Here is a 17,221-nt window from a genome sequence, read left to right as displayed (position 1 = left end):
TCTACAAGAGTGACAACGTTTTACGCGAAATCAACTAATTTAACTGCCAAGCCTTTATCTGCCGAATGATTTTTCCTTTCACTTCAAGACAACAAAAAACTGATACAGTGGAAGAGACAAAGGCAGTTTTCTCAAGCATGTCAAACAATATCCAATCACAAACCAATTGACGCAAAATATCTGCAATGCCTTCCTTTCCTTCTCAAGCATGTCAAACAATATCCAATCACAAACCAATTGACGCAAAATATCTGCAATGCCTTCCTTTCCTTCTCAAGCATGTCAAACAATGTCCAATCACAAACCAAATTACGCAAAATATCCGCAATGCCTTTCTTTCCTTCTCAAGCATGTCAAACAATCTCTAATCACAAACCAATTATGCAAATATCTGCAATGGGTTTCTTTCCTTCTAGAGCATGTCAAACAATGTCCACTCACAAATAAGTTACGCAAAATCTTCACGGTGCCTTTCCTTTCTTCCAAGGCATCTCAAACAATATCCAATCACAAACCAATTGACGCAAAATATCCGCAATGCCTTTCTTTCCTTCTCAAGCATGTCAAACAAAGTCCAATCACAAACCAATTGACGCAAAATATCCGCAATGCCTTTCTTTCCGTCTCAAGCATGTCAAACAAAGTCCAATCACAAACCAATTGACGCAAAATATCTGCAATGCCTTCCTTTCCTTCTCAAGCATGTCAAACAATATCCAATCACAAACCAATTGACGCAAAATATCCGCAATGCTTTCCTTTCCTTCTCAAGCATGTCAAACAATATCCAATCACAAACCAATTGACGCAAAATATCCGCAATGCCTTCCTTTCCTTCTCAAGCATGTCAAACAATGTCCAATCACAAACCAATTAGTGCAAAATATCCACAATGCCTTTCTTTCCGTCTCAAGCATGTCAAACAATATCCAATCACAAACCAATTGACGCAAAATATCCGCAATGCCTTCCTTTCCTTCTCAAGCATGTCAAACAATATCCAATCACAAACCAATTGACGCAAAATATCCACAATGCCTTTCTTTCCGTCTCAAGCATGTCAAACAATATCCAATCACAAACCAATTGGCGCAAAATATCTGCAATGTCTTCCTTTCCTTCTCAAGCATGTCAAACAATATCCAATCACAAACCAATTGACGCAAAATATCCACAATGCCTTTCTTTCCGTCTCAAGCATGTCAAACAATATCCAATCACAAACCAATTGACGCAAAATATCCGCAATGCCTTCCTTTCCTTCTCAAGCATGTCAAACAATGTCCAATCACAAACCAATTAGTGCAAAATATCCACAATGCCTTTCTTTCCGTCTCAAGCATGTCAAACAATATCCAATCACAAACCAATTGACGCAAAATATCCGCAATGCCTTCCTTTCCTTCTCAAGCATGTCAAACAATATCCAATCACAAACCAATTGACGCAAAATATCCACAATGCCTTTCTTTCCGTCTCAAGCATGTCAAACAATGTCCAATCACAAACCAATTAGTGCAAAATATCCGCAATGCCTTTTTTCCTTCTCAAGCATGTCAAACAATGTCCAATCACAAACCAATTGACGCAAAATATCCACAATGCCTTTCTTTCCGTCTCAAGCATGTCAAACAATATCCAATCACAAACCAATTGACGCAAAATATCCGCAATGCCTTCCTTTCCTTCTCAAGCATGTCAAACAATGTCCAATCACAAACCAATTAGTGCAAAATATCCGCAATGCCTTTTTTCCTTCTCAAGCATGTCAAACAATGTCCAATCACAAACCAATTGACGCAAAATATCTGCAATGCTTTCCTTTCCTTCTCAAGCATGTCAAACAATCTCTAATCACAAACCAATTATGCAAATATCCGCAATGTGTTTCTTTCCTTCTAGAGCATGTCAAACAATGTCCACTCACAAATAAATTACGCAAAATCTTCACAGTGCCTTTCCTTTCTTCCAAGGCATCTTAAACAATGTCAAATCACAAACCAATTATGCAAAATATCCACAATGGCTTTCCTTTCTTCTCAAGCATCTCAAACAATGTCCAATCAAAACCCAATATGGGATATGACACTCTCTTTCAAGGCCCAATGAGAGCGCTTGCAGCGCCCCAAAAAAATCATCTTTTTAATTTTATTGCACCGCAGGAGCTGTTTGGCCTTGAAAGAGAGTGGCAAATCCCCTTCTATTCAATGGGAAGGACGACAACAGAAAAACCACCAAAAAGAATCCTCAAGAAAAAAATCAGTACCAGTAGGATACAAGTACTGCAGGCGATGAAATTCAATTTACTGACCACGCTTCCTTCAATTTCTCCAGATACCACTTCATCCATCCAGTGATGGTATGGGTATTACCTGGATTAAGTAAGCCTTAGGTATATGTTTGTGCAGACTCCTTCTTTTCCTGCATAAAGTATCCAGCAACTCGGCAACCACTGACCAGCAGTAATCTCCGCGTAATCACAAACTAATAATGTTGCAGGTGGGATACACCAGATCTCAGGAAGAAGTTGACATCATCGAATCTTATCTCCTTTCTGTGTTTGGTGACAACCTGCTTGATATCATTTTTAGCATAAGTTCCAATTTCAGGGTTGATACATTCATTCTCCAGTAATGAAGACCAAACAGTAGGGGTAAGTGTCTTCCTTGGGTACACAATCATCCATCAATAATTAATCACCTCAGAGTCTGACTGGCCTACAGATCGCATTGGTCCAATAAAACAAGTGATCCTTTGAAAATATCGACCAATCGAGCAATATAGACTTTCGATTCCTGTTCATCACCACCATACACCACTTAAACATGACCTTTAAAGCAACACATAGAATAGAAACAACCCGATAGTGACCTACAGATCTCAGACACCAAATAAAACAAGTGATCCTTTAAAAATATTGATCAATCAAAAGTAGAATCCTCCTCAGTTTCAACGACCTCAGAATTTCTAGTGTGGCGAAATCTCCCACAAAAGCAACATGAATCAACATGTTAACACAAAATAGACTACCTTGGTTACCATACTCCAACTGTAGAAGGCTCCCATTGAAAAAGTTATCACCAAACTCACAGCTTCAAGCCAGGCAGGCAAATCTGCCACTAGAACACTACCTATCAAAGTATTAAACACAAAATAAACCACCTCAGTTGTAATATACCAAAGTCGAAGCCCTCCAACCAAAAAGTTATCGTAAAACTCCACAACTTTATCAGAACATAAGCCAGGCTAAGGAAATCTGACAGGTGGAACTCCCCGCATTGCAAACATCGCTACATTGCGTAAAACCTTCTTGGAGCCAGGGAAATCCTTATCACCCCACCAAGCTCCGACATACCTTTCCAATATTTCAGATGCCATTTTACACGAAGAGGTCTGCAGAGGTATCTGAACTCTGAAGAAGATGATGCCAGAAAGCAAATGAAGAAAATGTATAAATAAACTGAAGCAGTGAATGTTTTTCATAATCCTAAATAAGCATGGTAAAGGGTCAATAAACTTTGAACTCTAAATCCACCAGACATTCATTCGTTCCTTATGAATCTACGCTGAAAACTGTTTGCTTGTATGAATCAACAACAGCATAACTCCTGCAAACATATCCAATATTATATCAAACACCACATCCCTCATCTTAACCCCAATATCACCAATACGCCAAATCTGAATCCATTTTGCATACTCACACTACCATCCTATACACCACAAATATTACAGACATTCCACTAGTCTGAACCAACAGTACAGTGGTCTGACCTTATAAACCACAGCATGTCCGATATTGGCAGTTTCTCCATCAGCTAAAAGCCCACTTATGCATTGACTAATTACAAGTGACCTAAAATGTTCACCCCTAAGGCACCAGGCAGAATATGAATTTGGCAAAATCTTAAGGTAATCTTTCTCTTGTTGTATGAGCTTTAGAAGACCCGCTTGATGCTACAACACCATTTAATCTGGGGAACACATGACCAGATAGCATATCTTCATCAGCTAAAAGCCCATGTCGTTGACCTTGGTTATAAGACTCTTATACGATAACAATAAAAAATCTATTCCGCCTTATTAATGATTTTTTTTGTGTACAAAATTCGGATTTCATCTCCTTCTCTCTGCGCGCCATCAGACCCCCGCAGACCAATCCGTGCCAGCCGGATGTGACACTGAAGACAGTCACATCCAGCTGGGATAAACTATTTCCTCCTATCCAGACCTCTGATCGAGTACATTTATGTAAACCCCTTTGGGAACGTGCAAAATACAAATTGGGGTGAAATACTCTACTCGCAGACTTATAAGGTCAGTTTTGGATTCGTAAATTTCATCCATGATATCTCTCTTTGTAAGATGAATGTGATTGTATTTTCATTCGTTGGGCTGGCAGATCGCATCACCAGAAACAAACTCTTCCAACAGCAAGCATAGAGGAGGAAGAAGAAGAACTGAGAACACAACATACTTTTTTCCCACATCATTACATCAAGTTACCTGTTCCTGACAAAATGTTTTCTTGGCGATGAGTGATCTGCCTCTTTGTAAGTTGGGCATGATTCGGCATGTTACTCAGATCTTACCATCACTCTGGGTTGTGCAGTTAGATGGCAGCTCTGGCAGCCACGAGCAGATAGAAGAAGAACAAGAAGAAGTGACTGAAACCCTTGTGCCTCGAGGCTGCTTCATCAGAGGGGTCAGCATGTTGGCTAATTAAATGCAGCAGAAAGAGTGCCATTGGTCAGGAAATCAAAATTTCCCTTGATCAATCAGATAGCAGATGTCTGAATGCATGAAAAGTGTTTACCATGTGATGTGTGTAGGGTCCCACTTTTTAGCCACGCCACGAAGACTGGACCTGACGAATTTGGTGGACAATGAGGATTTACTGCCCTGGTTTCATACTAGAGTTTTCCTTCTCCAAGACTGGTTACCAACCAAGGCTAAGGAGGCCAGTCTCTGCCAGATATGATGCGTGGAATGCGCCTTCCTAAGGCAATATCGCTCTTCTGAGACTCGATTTTGGAAACAACCCAATTGCTAATATTCCCAGTGTAATCTCAGCCTCATTAACTTTCCACCTGCTCAAGGCAAGTAATAAGAAGTGTCAACAAACCCATTTCACCAACATAAATCGCCCACTTTAGGGTGAGAAATATAACTTTCTACCAGGTGGCTGACTTTAACGTCAAATTCACACCTGCGTTACTCTGAGACACCTTTATTGGACACTGACAGCTTCCCTTCTCAACCACAACCAAATTTATACTGGCGAGTCTTCCAACAGTCATATAAAACCACAAATTTGGAACTCTGCACTTGTACATTTGTGATGTCACTGGGCACGACAGTAATTCGCACGTCCAGTAAAATGAAAATGCCAGGGTACATTGTGCTCACATCTTGCCATACACGAACAGGGCTGCATCTAACATGCATTGAGCATCACTTGACCTACATACAACCAAAAAGAAGGTCACACTGACCTACATTTTTGCAAGGTGTGCGGATGGTAAACAGGTGACTACATACCAAATTAAACCAACCTCAAATTTCAGTTTGAGTTTGAACCACTAGAATTTGAAAAGTAGGTCAAGCCAAAATGTTGTGCCTGCCAAAGGACACTGCTTTTGGACATAACTGTACTATACTGCGAGTGATGAATATCACCACAGCCTATATGTAGCAAGAAAGCTCAACAAAATAATTCCTCTGAAATAAACCTGCTGATAAATTTATTCTCTCCGAGTGCCAAGAATTAAGTTGTATTTACCGGTCTGTCGACATTTACAGCAAATTCTGCATTGCTCGGATACTTCAGAAGGAATTTTCAGATTTATTATTCTCATATCCATTGGTTTGCATAAAAAGGCGATTCGCTTAGCGCTGAATGTTGTAATGAGACATAGAAACAAGGAGGGAAGTGCTGTAACTGTAGTTAAATCTGGATGGAAACAACCATAGAACGGTATGGCAGGAAATTTATTTTCCACCGGATTATTATGCCCAAGTTGAGGCTCAGAATATTTTGAAGGTACTGGCAACAGTTTCTCAAACAGCATTTTAATGACAAATACTTTGAAAGAGAAGCCAATATGGTCAGATTCAATTACACTATGTCACCAAACAAGGGCCCCTTGGTGGTGCTGTTTTAAATCTGTCGGGCCTTGACACATTCTCAAAACAGTCAAGGAAGATACAGCAAAAAATCACCTACAAAAGCTTGGCCAGTCTTAGCCATGTCTAAAGAGTGAAATCATTTGCGGAAAGATTCAAAAACAATTTAAGTGAACATTCTGGTTGTGACTTAGTCCTCAAAAGACCGGTTTGGGACAACAAAAGATTATGATTACACCATTCTGGTTGTGACTTAGTCCTCAAAAGACCGGTTTAGGACAACTAAAGATTATGATTACACCATTCTGGTTGTGACTTAGTCCTCAAAAGACCAGTTTAGGACAACTAAAGATTACGATTAAACCATTGAATATCTTTCTGTGCAACACAGCAGTATTATATAAGGGTGATTTGTTCTGGCTGTCCATTACAACTATTGTGCTCAGTTAGCCATATTGTTTGAAGGAACAGAATTGGAGTTTGCTACATTTTCACAGATCAGGAAAAGGCACTTTTTAAAAATATCTGAATGGCAGGATAAAGGCGCTTTAAATCATGAATTGCCTCAAACACACTGCCGGCATAGAACATCTTTTCCGAGCCATTTACCACCATTGAACCTAACAACCTAATCACTCTAAAAGGATTCGATAACATCCAATTTTAAGCTGAGTCAGCATTTTTGTCATTTTCCAGCGATAACCCGCGTAATGCGGCCAGACAGCCTCATTAGGGAAAAGTAGGCGGTGTTTATGGTGGTATATGTAGCAGAACATTGCTGGAATGGTGATACGGTCTGGGGAGCGGAGGCAGTTTTGGTGCTGGAGGCCAAACTGGAATAAGAGAAGTTGAGAGAAAGGTCTACTATGCAAGCAATAATTGGATTTTGTTTCAGAGTATCTCAAAGTGAATATTAAGGAAGATAACCTGTGTAACATCCAAGCAACTCAGTTAATTCATTGAACATATTACTTTGGTTTTTGGCAAAACTGCATTATGCCTGACTTGAGTGATTTTTTTCTTCTTCACGGCTGTGGTTTCTGTCTGCTTCAACGCAAAGTGCTGCCATCTATGATTAATTAAGTGTAACATTTTTCACTTGCATACCTTTTTAAAGGAATATAGTCATCTCTAAAGTAAAACATTGTCTGATAATTACTCAACATAACATAATTCAACTGGAATGGTTAAATGAGAACGAACGAAAAGTTCAAAACTAACGTTAAGTTAATGACACATAAACGAATGGCAATCGAATTGTATGCAAATTACAAAGCCAAAACATAAAACCACCAAAATAGCAAAAGCTGACATTAAAAGAAGCTAAAGTTAGGTAAAATTTGAAATAATTTAATGATTCGAAACAAGAACAACATCAACTAATATTGCAGCTAACAAAAGAGACTGCAGCAGTGTTACTCAAATTTCAAAAGAGGATGCTTTTTACCTTTGTGGTATTTTAATGGAATGATGAATGATCTGCAAGTAAATTCTATCAAACAGTTCATAAAAGAAACTGTGAAATTTATGTCTTTTTATTTCAACCCATTTTGAATCTGAATTTTAAAAGAACCTTCTTGTAGTAGAAAAAGTTAGGATCATGGTTCAGATACATATCATGTGAGAACGTGGAAGACATCTATAATTACTCGACTGAACTACAAACAGGTATGCTTTTGCTCTAATAACAAAACAACAACCATTGCATTTAAAAAATCACTTTATTCATTGACTGTCTAATTTGAGATGTCTCCCAATGAAAATTGATAAGTCACTGTCGGTATTGATAATCTCACCAAACCCGCTCTGGTGGCCAAAACCTCCTCTTGGCTCGGTTTCTGGCCAACATTTTTTTGACCTGAACATTTTGGTGAGACAAATAATACCACCAGTTGGGTATCAATTCCCGAAAGTTGAATCTTGGAGTAGTTGCATAGTAATGGCAATCATGGACTGACGTTGTTAAGCGACTGTGCAGAGTCTAAACAACAACGAAAAACAAAGTAAGAAATTCATTGTTTACCAGGTAACATAGACGCCATTCCAGTTCAACTAAGCCAAAAGTCACATAAGGGATACACTACATAATGCATCTGGTGTTTAGGCATCGGTAGGGACGAACTTTTGAGAGACTCTTGAATTGTAAGTGTAACCTAAACATAAAAAGTTCGAAGAGGCAGACATTATTGTTTAGAATAAGAAAAAATTTCTAAGAAGAATGCTTTCAATGGTTATCATACTTTCCTGGCTACCTGAGTGACCAATTCTGCACTGAGCTGGCAAAATAAAGATTCTGCTTTAAAATAGACTCAATAATAATAGTAATAAATACTTATATACATGTAGTACCTTTATCAAGAGGATGACAAAAACACAAGAAATAAACAAGTCATCAGAATTAAGAAAAATAAAATGTCAAAATCATTGGATGAAAAGAAAGAAAATCTGCAACAAAGTCTTACCAAAATGCTCATCAGAAGCCCGAGAAGGCCTCAGTGAGAGTTAAAAAAATTTGAACCGTGTCATTGCACTCAGCTTATGATACATCTAGCTGAAAATTACAAAGTACTGATTTCCTGGTAACAATCAAATCCTTAGAAAAAAATATGAGTATCACATCCAATTCCCAATACATTTTTTGGTGTGATGCAAGTTTAAATTTGTTTTTATTGAATATTTCTTTAATTGAAAACACATGAGATCCTGATGATAATTAAGTTTGAATATATTTGCAAACACAGTACACAAAAGCAGGTCAACTAGAAAACACTCAGATTTCCAAAAAGATAGAAGCTATCTCAGATTTACATCACACACATCTGCTAATATCCTAAACAAAATTGAGAGAATTATAGAAAGTGAAATGTCAAGAATTCAAATACAGTGCCCAACAAACTTCAAGCCACACTGTTCTTCAGAACCAGGAAACAGAGCCTAGTAACCAGGACACTGTATAGCAACCATGCAATGGTCCTGGCAACCAAGGCATTGCATCTGTAACCAAGACACTGTGCCTAGTAACCAGGATGCCATACCTAGCAACCACGACAATGTGCCTGGATACCAAGATACTGTGCTTAGCAGCAAGGATGATGTGCTCAGCAACAGAGGACATTCTTCCTGGCAACCATGACATCAGCATGACAACATGAAAGAAAACAGTGCATTGCCATGGATACCAGCGTGATACATCACATCCGCATGACTACGTAGGCACACCATTTTCTATGAAACTTACAGGTGCCTGCCGTGAAACTGAAACTCCGATTGATGCCTGTAGCTGAAAGAAAATTATCAATATTCAACATTAGAATCAATCGAATGTAAATTGAAAATCATTACCATCAACATGAGAATCATCTCGAATGTAAATTGAAAATCATTACCATCAACATTAGAATCACTCAAATGTAAATTGAAAATCATTACCATTAACATTAGAATCACTCGAATGTAAATTGAAAATCATTACCATTAACATTAGAATCACGCGAATGTAAATTGAAAATCATTACCATTAACATGAGAATCATCTTGCATGTAAATTGAAAATCATTACCATTAACATTAGAATCACTCGAATGTAAATTGAAAATCATTACCATTAACATCAGAATCACTCAGATGTAAATTGAAAATCATTACCGTTAACATTAGAATCATCTCGCATGCAAATTGAAAATCATTATCATCAACATTTGAAGTATCACTTGAGTGTAAATTGAAAATTATTTCCAAATTTGGTATCACTCAAGTGTTAGTTAAAATATGCTGAATGACACAGGCATGAGTAAATTAAAAGTCATAGCACACTCCTTTGAAGGCTTTGGATCAACTAAAATAACTGCTCTTAGCATTGGATGTTCTTGTGTCAATATATCGATATAAAATGCATCAGTATTTTCGTGGGAACTTTATAATTAATTGATGTGATCTTACCATCAAATTCATCATTTTACTTCATCCTTGAAATATTGTCAAGAATATCTGATTTTGTGATATGGTCTACGGCCTTTATTTGATTGATAAACACAACAACCTTGATACTTTGTCAAACCACATATTTTAGTCAATAAAGTCAGCTGGGGTTTTTGTTTAGTACTTTTATCAGCGTGTTAACTGCATTATTAAAATGCTTCCCTCATATTCTACATGTTCTATGTAGCAACAATTTCCCAATTTTAAAGTCTACTGAGAATTCAAACATCATTTCCGCAGCTAGTGCTGCATTTCAACCGGATTATCAGAGGGTCCCAGCAGCTGCATGTATAACATGCTCATTTATGATTTATCCCGACAGGGATAGGTTCAAGTAATAACATCACAGCGCTGATATCAAACTAGTTTCATTTTGTCGCATGCTGCTTTGATGACCAGTTTTTCCCGCAGACAAGTGATCTGCGGGGCACCAGTGAAACACAGCTAGTTTCTCAACCTACCACTAGATGTCTCACCTTTTCCTCTTTCCATACTTACCATGAGTAATTATATCTGACAACCAGACAAAATTACAAGATTTTAATTTCAAGATGAAGTGAGGTTCAAGATGAAATGAGGGCGGCCATGTCCACCTACCTCTCCCCCTCCCCCATCCCAGCCCCGCCCACGACTGCTGGCCCGAGTCAAAATCAATGAGTGCATTCATCATCAATATACATCTCAAATTTATAGAATATTCCTCCACATATCTGTTCAGGTCCATTCCATCACATATAGCGTAGGCGTCTATCGCTGGTTGATCTTCTATACTGATGTAAAGGCCAGAGAGAAAGGCGAGCAGGTCACGTACCTGAGTGGGATTAGCTCGATGTTATAGCTCATGAAACAGAACACTCGGAGACTTCAATAGATACAGAAATGCCACCATATCTGAATGAATGATGGTGATGAAACGTTGCGACTGCTTTAACACTTTCATATCAGGAACATATTTATTGACAAATGATGATCAAAAAACAAAATTTCATACTGTAATTACGCAGGAATATAGAGTTTTAAACAATGTTGTTGAAATTTTTAACAAACCACGTAGGCCTTTAAGGCTGTACTTTTGGCTCTAGAATAGATTGTTTGATCATGGATGTCACAATATGCAACCCATGACCTCCGACTAACGTGACCCCCGACTTGACACAAACACTCCAAAGATCTTTGTTTGCCCCTACATCCGATACAGCCACTCAAACCGGCTGCACGAGAAGTGCACCAAAATGTCAAAAGTCACCTTGTTTTTCCGCCAGAGTGGAGCTACTGTGATGTCTGGAGAAGCAAATGTCAAAGATTCTCTGTGCATTTTTCAAATTATCAATATTTTTCTGTTATTTCTCTGGGTTGTTTGAAAATCAGCACTTGTAACAACCTTTCTTGGTTTAACCTATTAAAACTACCACTATCCCAAATTGGTTCACTCGGTGTTCCATTCATCAATATTCGTTTTCAGTTGCTCGTGTGCACAGACTTATGATCAACACAATCCCCATCTATTCAACTCCAACAACTGTCACAATAATATTATGAATACTGCGTCTGCAATGTGACTGTGACAGCCTCAGAGCCGCCTCAGGGGCTCATCGATAATTAACGCACATTTTTCACAGCAGTCTAGTAATGAGCTGAATACTGCATCACTCTTGTCAGAATCGAAGGAATATCTAATGAAGTGATCTGTGCAGTTAAAGGGGTACGCCTTTCGTATATACTGGAGGGCCAGGAAAATAGAAATGCAATCGTACACAATGCCGTACGCATACGAATTTGCTGAAACTTGACATTTTACAGGAATTGTATCTGTCTACACAACGGCAATGCTGAAGTTCATATTTGTATGTATTTTCGCAAAATATGGAAGTTTTCAAATTCAATGACAAATTTCATTTATTTAATGGACGGCGTAGGCCTTTAATGCTTCCTGGAAACATTGCTGGGTAGAGCACGTAAGATTCACTCATAGATTAATCAATACTTGCTCATAGCAATTAGAGTGGCAGACTAGACAGAGGGCACAAGTTTGCAGACAACAATCATATTTTGGTGCACAGGTCAGCTTCTTTTTAATTCATGAAGGCCTTGGAATTACACTTTACTGTATAAATTATACACACTACTTAATAATCACAGAACTAGGGGATCAAAATGTTTTAAAAATTATTAGGGGAGGGGGGTTGACCCACCGCAATCGTTTTCTTGAGGTTAAAATGGTCAAATCTGCTCCTAAACACCTTAAAATGAGGTCAGACATCAAGTCTCAACCTCATGATTTTACAAAAAACGACCGAAAGCGCAAAACACTGCTCGGCGCAGACTCAATAGAAGAGAAAATGGAACAAACCGCCCAAGCAGAAAGTCAATGGATATGCAGCATTACATTCACAGAATGGCCTCCACAATATCATGCCATAAGCCAGCATATTGTTTTCAAAGTCACGCATCGCAAACTGATAGCATGTCCCTTTTTATCAGTCAATATTGTTGCCTTTGGCTACGACAAAGTCGAAGCCGATATGACAGTGATGAAGCAGTGCACGCATACTTTGTCTGAGTTGCAGAGCCCAAAAGTCTGACTGTCTCGTATTGGTTTTTTGAAAAACAATCCAGTGGGCATCGTATGAACATCGATCTGGTCACTATTTTGTCCCAGGTGATCGAGTTAATCGACTGTTGTACAGAAATGTCCCGATCTCGTAGACATCTAGGCTCGTCATCACTCAAAGCATCATTTCTACTATAATCTAATGAGGTTTGTATGTGTTCGGGTGTGACTCAGTATGAACGCATGTCAGCTAGGGCAGTGTCATTTTCTCTTGGAAACAATACAAGCCTTGCCGGCTTGGCCTTTAACACCACTCTGGCAGATGTCTTTGTTCTCTCCCCTCTAACATCTCAAATAGATCTTTGATTGTGCCCTGCGTGACCTGTTGTGTCTCCGTCTTCCTACGTTAAAGTTGGTTTCTGCATCCTTTACCCCACACTCTTGGTCATATGAAGAAAGATGAGTAACTGCTTTTACTTCAGTTTTGTACAGACCGGGAGAGTGTAAATGTACATGAGATTTTTGGTAAAAGCATCTTTTCTTCTTTTCCTCTTTATTCCTATCACCGAATATTTCTATTAAGGAATCTCTGCTTGACACCAGATGGTGTTTGCGCTGCCTGCAAGGCCCCGTTCTCCTCCGCAGTGGTCCTCACCACGTCTGATGTAGTCTTCAAGAGGTCACCAAATGGTTCCACTCCACCAGCCAACTTGTCCTCCAGCTCAAGAGTTTGAAGCCAGTGTGTCATGGGATGTAGGTCACTTCATCGACAAGGCTACCATTTTTATTTTGACAGATTTCAAAACTTCTTTCTGTTTTCCAATTAAAATGTTTCTTCCCACTTTCGATTTTCGGACACCTAGGGTTATTTACGAAATCCACAGAAACAAAATGCCTGTCAAGGCTGTCAGATACACAACTTAATAAGAACACTGACCAGCATTTCAAAGTTGGAGTCTTCTGAATATTGATGTTAGTAGCCTATAAGCAAGCTACACTCACCGAGAGGAGTCATTTTATCATCGATTCTACATAAGACTTGATATCCATTTTTGTGTAACTGTCATGTGGCAAATTGAACGTGACTTGATCCAATGCTGGGAAGTAGACCATATTGAAACAGCATTGGTTGGCATTGGCTGAATAAGGGAAATGTCCTCTGCGCTGCCATATTAGGATGGAAATCAGTGTTCTCCACAAGGCTATTTGTCAGGGTGGCCCACCCTACCTTGGCAGCTTATCACCCTACCTTGGAAGAGCCACCCTACCTTGCTCTAGAAATTTGTAGAGGGTTCCTATAGGGCCACCCTACCTCAAATTGCTAGCCACCCTACCTTGTGTTGCGCACAGGTAAAACGTCATGAAAATCACGGGTATCACCCTACCTTGAGAAAATCCTGTGGAGAACACTGCACATATGAGTAGCTGGCATTGGATTCTACCCCTCGCTGAAGGCAGAGTCGCTTGGCTAATAAGCCCAAATGGCGCCAAAGCATAGTGGCATGTAAAAAACACTCATCCCACCTTGGACTCTGGGCAAAAAGAAGCTTAAAAGATGCACCAAATAAGCAAGAAAATTCATAGCTTTCACCGAGTGTCATTCACCACAACCAGAGGGCAAATATAACTAAGTGCACCTCACCGGGATAACAATCCAAGTCCAGTTCCCAGCAAACGCACCAGTTCAACTTAACCGCAGCCCGCCGTGGGTCAAACGCAAACAACATGCCCTGATTTCCACGACTCTTAAGCATAGTATCTGTAAATAATGACACCAGTCATGGGTTTTCGAACGTCAAATTCTCTAATAAATGATCAAGGAATTCGTTCCAGATCAAATCGTCATGGCAACTGAGCCATACCTCCACTTCCTGCAGCTGAAAGGCCTACTCTGTATGGACTCTACATCTGACTGACAGCTTCCTCACTGTGGTGAGGCTATGCAGGACACCCAAGGAGCCCAAATCTAGGTTTTCAAACCGATGTTGCATCTGATTCCAGCATATTCCACTGTAACAGTCGTGCGTACGTGAGAAATCGAAGCATACGTTTAACTGTAACAGCTCAGATGTTGAAGCCAGAGTTGTGACATTGGTTGGAAAGCCTGGTCAAGGCTTCGTTGGTGTCCTGGCAGAGCCTTGCCACAGCGAGGAAGCTGCAAGATGGATGAACAGTCCATACAAGGACTTTGTTACACTCTGGGGAAGGATATGCTCGGAGAGGTGGTTGGCCATGACTCAGATCCAGGTTGGAGATGCTCAGAGGGGTTGCAGCTGATTCCACTGGGTGTAGAGGGCAGATGCAGTAGATGGTGCTGACCTCAATGGATAGTGAGCAAGTGGAGGGCGTGATGACAGGTCCAGACATTTCTTCTATCCTTGCTGTCTCCCTTCCTTCTGAGAAAATACACTTTCCAATCTATCAACCGAGGCTCCCCCTCCCCCATCCCCACAAAATCTAAAACAGGGCAAATTTCCAACCTACCTCGGAACACTAATCCACACTCTCTCAAAATTACTAAATGAACTCAAATTCTGTATAGTAAGTTACAAATACAGAATACAGAGGCCTTGATATATTCCCCATCAATCAAATTGTACTGTTTCATTTTCAATTTGCCAAAGCCATGCATGCTAAATACACAATCTCGAGCGTTAAATGCACATGGATCTTAGTCCACATTATGATGAACTGGACACTGGTCCTGGGCACTTTATTGATACACCTGTTGCGATCATCATCATGTGACCGACCAATCGAACAGAAGCTTAACATATCTTTTCACAATTTTATCAATAATGGTTACAACTGCACCATTTGTAGAATTTATCGGGGTTTTTTCTCACATTGTGATGCAGTAAGTTTGAGTCCTTCGGCAAGGCACTTTCATAATGATATCAAGAAAGGAGCAAGTTAATTCAAAATTACTCAGTGTTACTTCAAAACTGTCACACAACAGATAAGTCAGTTCAATGCAACGTTTCCTTTGATGATACCTATCCCAATAGATCAGCATAGGCATACTAAGACTAGTTACAAATCACATAGTTTAGCAAGACACTTTTCTTCAGTATAGGTTTCAGGGGACTTACTTTGTAATGGAAACGGATTGAAAAAATATGAACACATAAATGCCTACCTCATTTCATTCTCAATTTCCAAATCCTGTAATCAAAATTTCCACAATCTCTGTCTGACAGCAAGCTAAAAGGATGTCAACATATTCACAATATTCTATCTGATAAACCAAAAGGACGAACACGAAGGTTTGGCAGATGGTGGAATATAACTTGAAAATGGCCACATTTCCCTCACGTGAACATCCTACAGAATTGTCTCTCAAACCAATGATTACACTCAGAGGATATCCCCAGCTCAACCATGCAACTTGAAGCGATAGAATTTTTTCAAAACATTCTGAGGGCAATTCTTTATTTTGTTAATGAAAATGCCCTACAAAGCTTTTTACATATCCCAGCAGATGGTGGTCTAGTTTCTGGAAATATTTCCCGGAAGAATCAATTGAAATTCTGTGTTTGAATCCAATTTTTTTTTTTCGAGCAGGATACGGCAGGTAGCAAATGACAATGTCAATATCGACATCTTCAGGTGCACACTCTATCATACTCTAGTTTCATTGATCTAAGATCACTTCAATGAAGTCCTCAGTGATCCTGTTCATATGATATACTTTATATTTCATAAAATATTCTAAGCAAATCAAAAAATTATGGTCTTTGTACAGCAAAGATATAACCACTAGGACTTGCGAAATTGTTTATATCACGCTTTATACTCTTGAACGAATTTACAAAACATTGAAATGCAACTTTTGATGTATGCCAAAACAAGAAAAATCAATAAACAAATCAAACCTCAATACATGCACCAGCAGTGTATTGTGTACAGTTCAGCCTCCATGCAGTACACAAATCAAACCTCAATACATGCACCGGCAGTGTATTGTGTACAGTTCAGCCTCCATGCAATACACAAATCAAACCTCAATACATGCACCGGCAGTGTATTGTGCACAGTTCAGCCTCCAGGCAATACACAAATCAAACCTCAATACATGCACCAGCAGTGTATTGTGTACAGTTCAGCTTCCCGCAATACACAAATCAAACCTCAATACATGCACCGGCAGTGTATTGTGTACAGTTCAGCCTCCATGCAATACACAAATCAAACCTCAATACATGCACCGGCAGTGTATTGTGCACAGTTCAGCCTCCAGGCAATACACAAATCAAACCTCAATACATGCACCGGCAGTGTATTGTGCACAGTTCAGCCTCCATGCAATACACAAATCAAACCTCAATACATGCACCAGCAGTGTATTGTGTACAGTTCAGCTTCCCGCAATACACAAATCAAACCACAATACATCACCAGCGCCAGACTTGACATTTTCCATCTTTCTCATAAAACATTTAAAAGATTGAAGTGCCACATCTGAGCACACCCAATTGATCTCCTTCAGACATGAGAGCATGAAGTATGCACTATTGATGAGCGCGACTACAGCCATCTAAAGCACATAATTAACAGACAGGCAGA

At 39.4% G+C, this 17,221-nt stretch overlaps 1 protein-coding gene across 5 annotated transcripts in view; it reads right to left on the bottom strand.

Moving 5' to 3' along the window:
- The window catches only part of LOC135499648 (cyclin-dependent kinase 14-like), a 66,118-nt gene that overhangs the window by 37,965 nt on the left and 10,932 nt on the right, over positions 1-17,221 (bottom strand). For 2 of the 5 annotated variants that reach the window (XM_064790528.1, XM_064790530.1), the window contains exon 3: positions 9,365-9,406. The exons of 1 other annotated variant lie outside the window; for it this stretch is intronic. In XM_064790528.1, coding sequence (XP_064646598.1) covers positions 9,365-9,406 — 42 coding nt within the window. Of the gene's footprint in view, positions 1-9,364; positions 9,407-14,297; positions 14,392-15,139; positions 15,153-17,221 lie in introns of those variants that run through there. 2 more of the 5 variants (XM_064790533.1, XM_064790531.1) reach the window with 2 other exon arrangements.

The sequence above is a fragment of the Lineus longissimus genome, chromosome 15 (genome assembly GCF_910592395.1).
Source record: "Lineus longissimus chromosome 15, tnLinLong1.2, whole genome shotgun sequence".
Classification (NCBI taxonomy): domain Eukaryota; kingdom Metazoa; phylum Nemertea; class Pilidiophora; order Heteronemertea; family Lineidae; genus Lineus; species Lineus longissimus.
The sequence above is the reverse complement of the archived record's forward strand: the minus strand, read 5'-3'. Positions and strand labels throughout refer to the sequence as shown.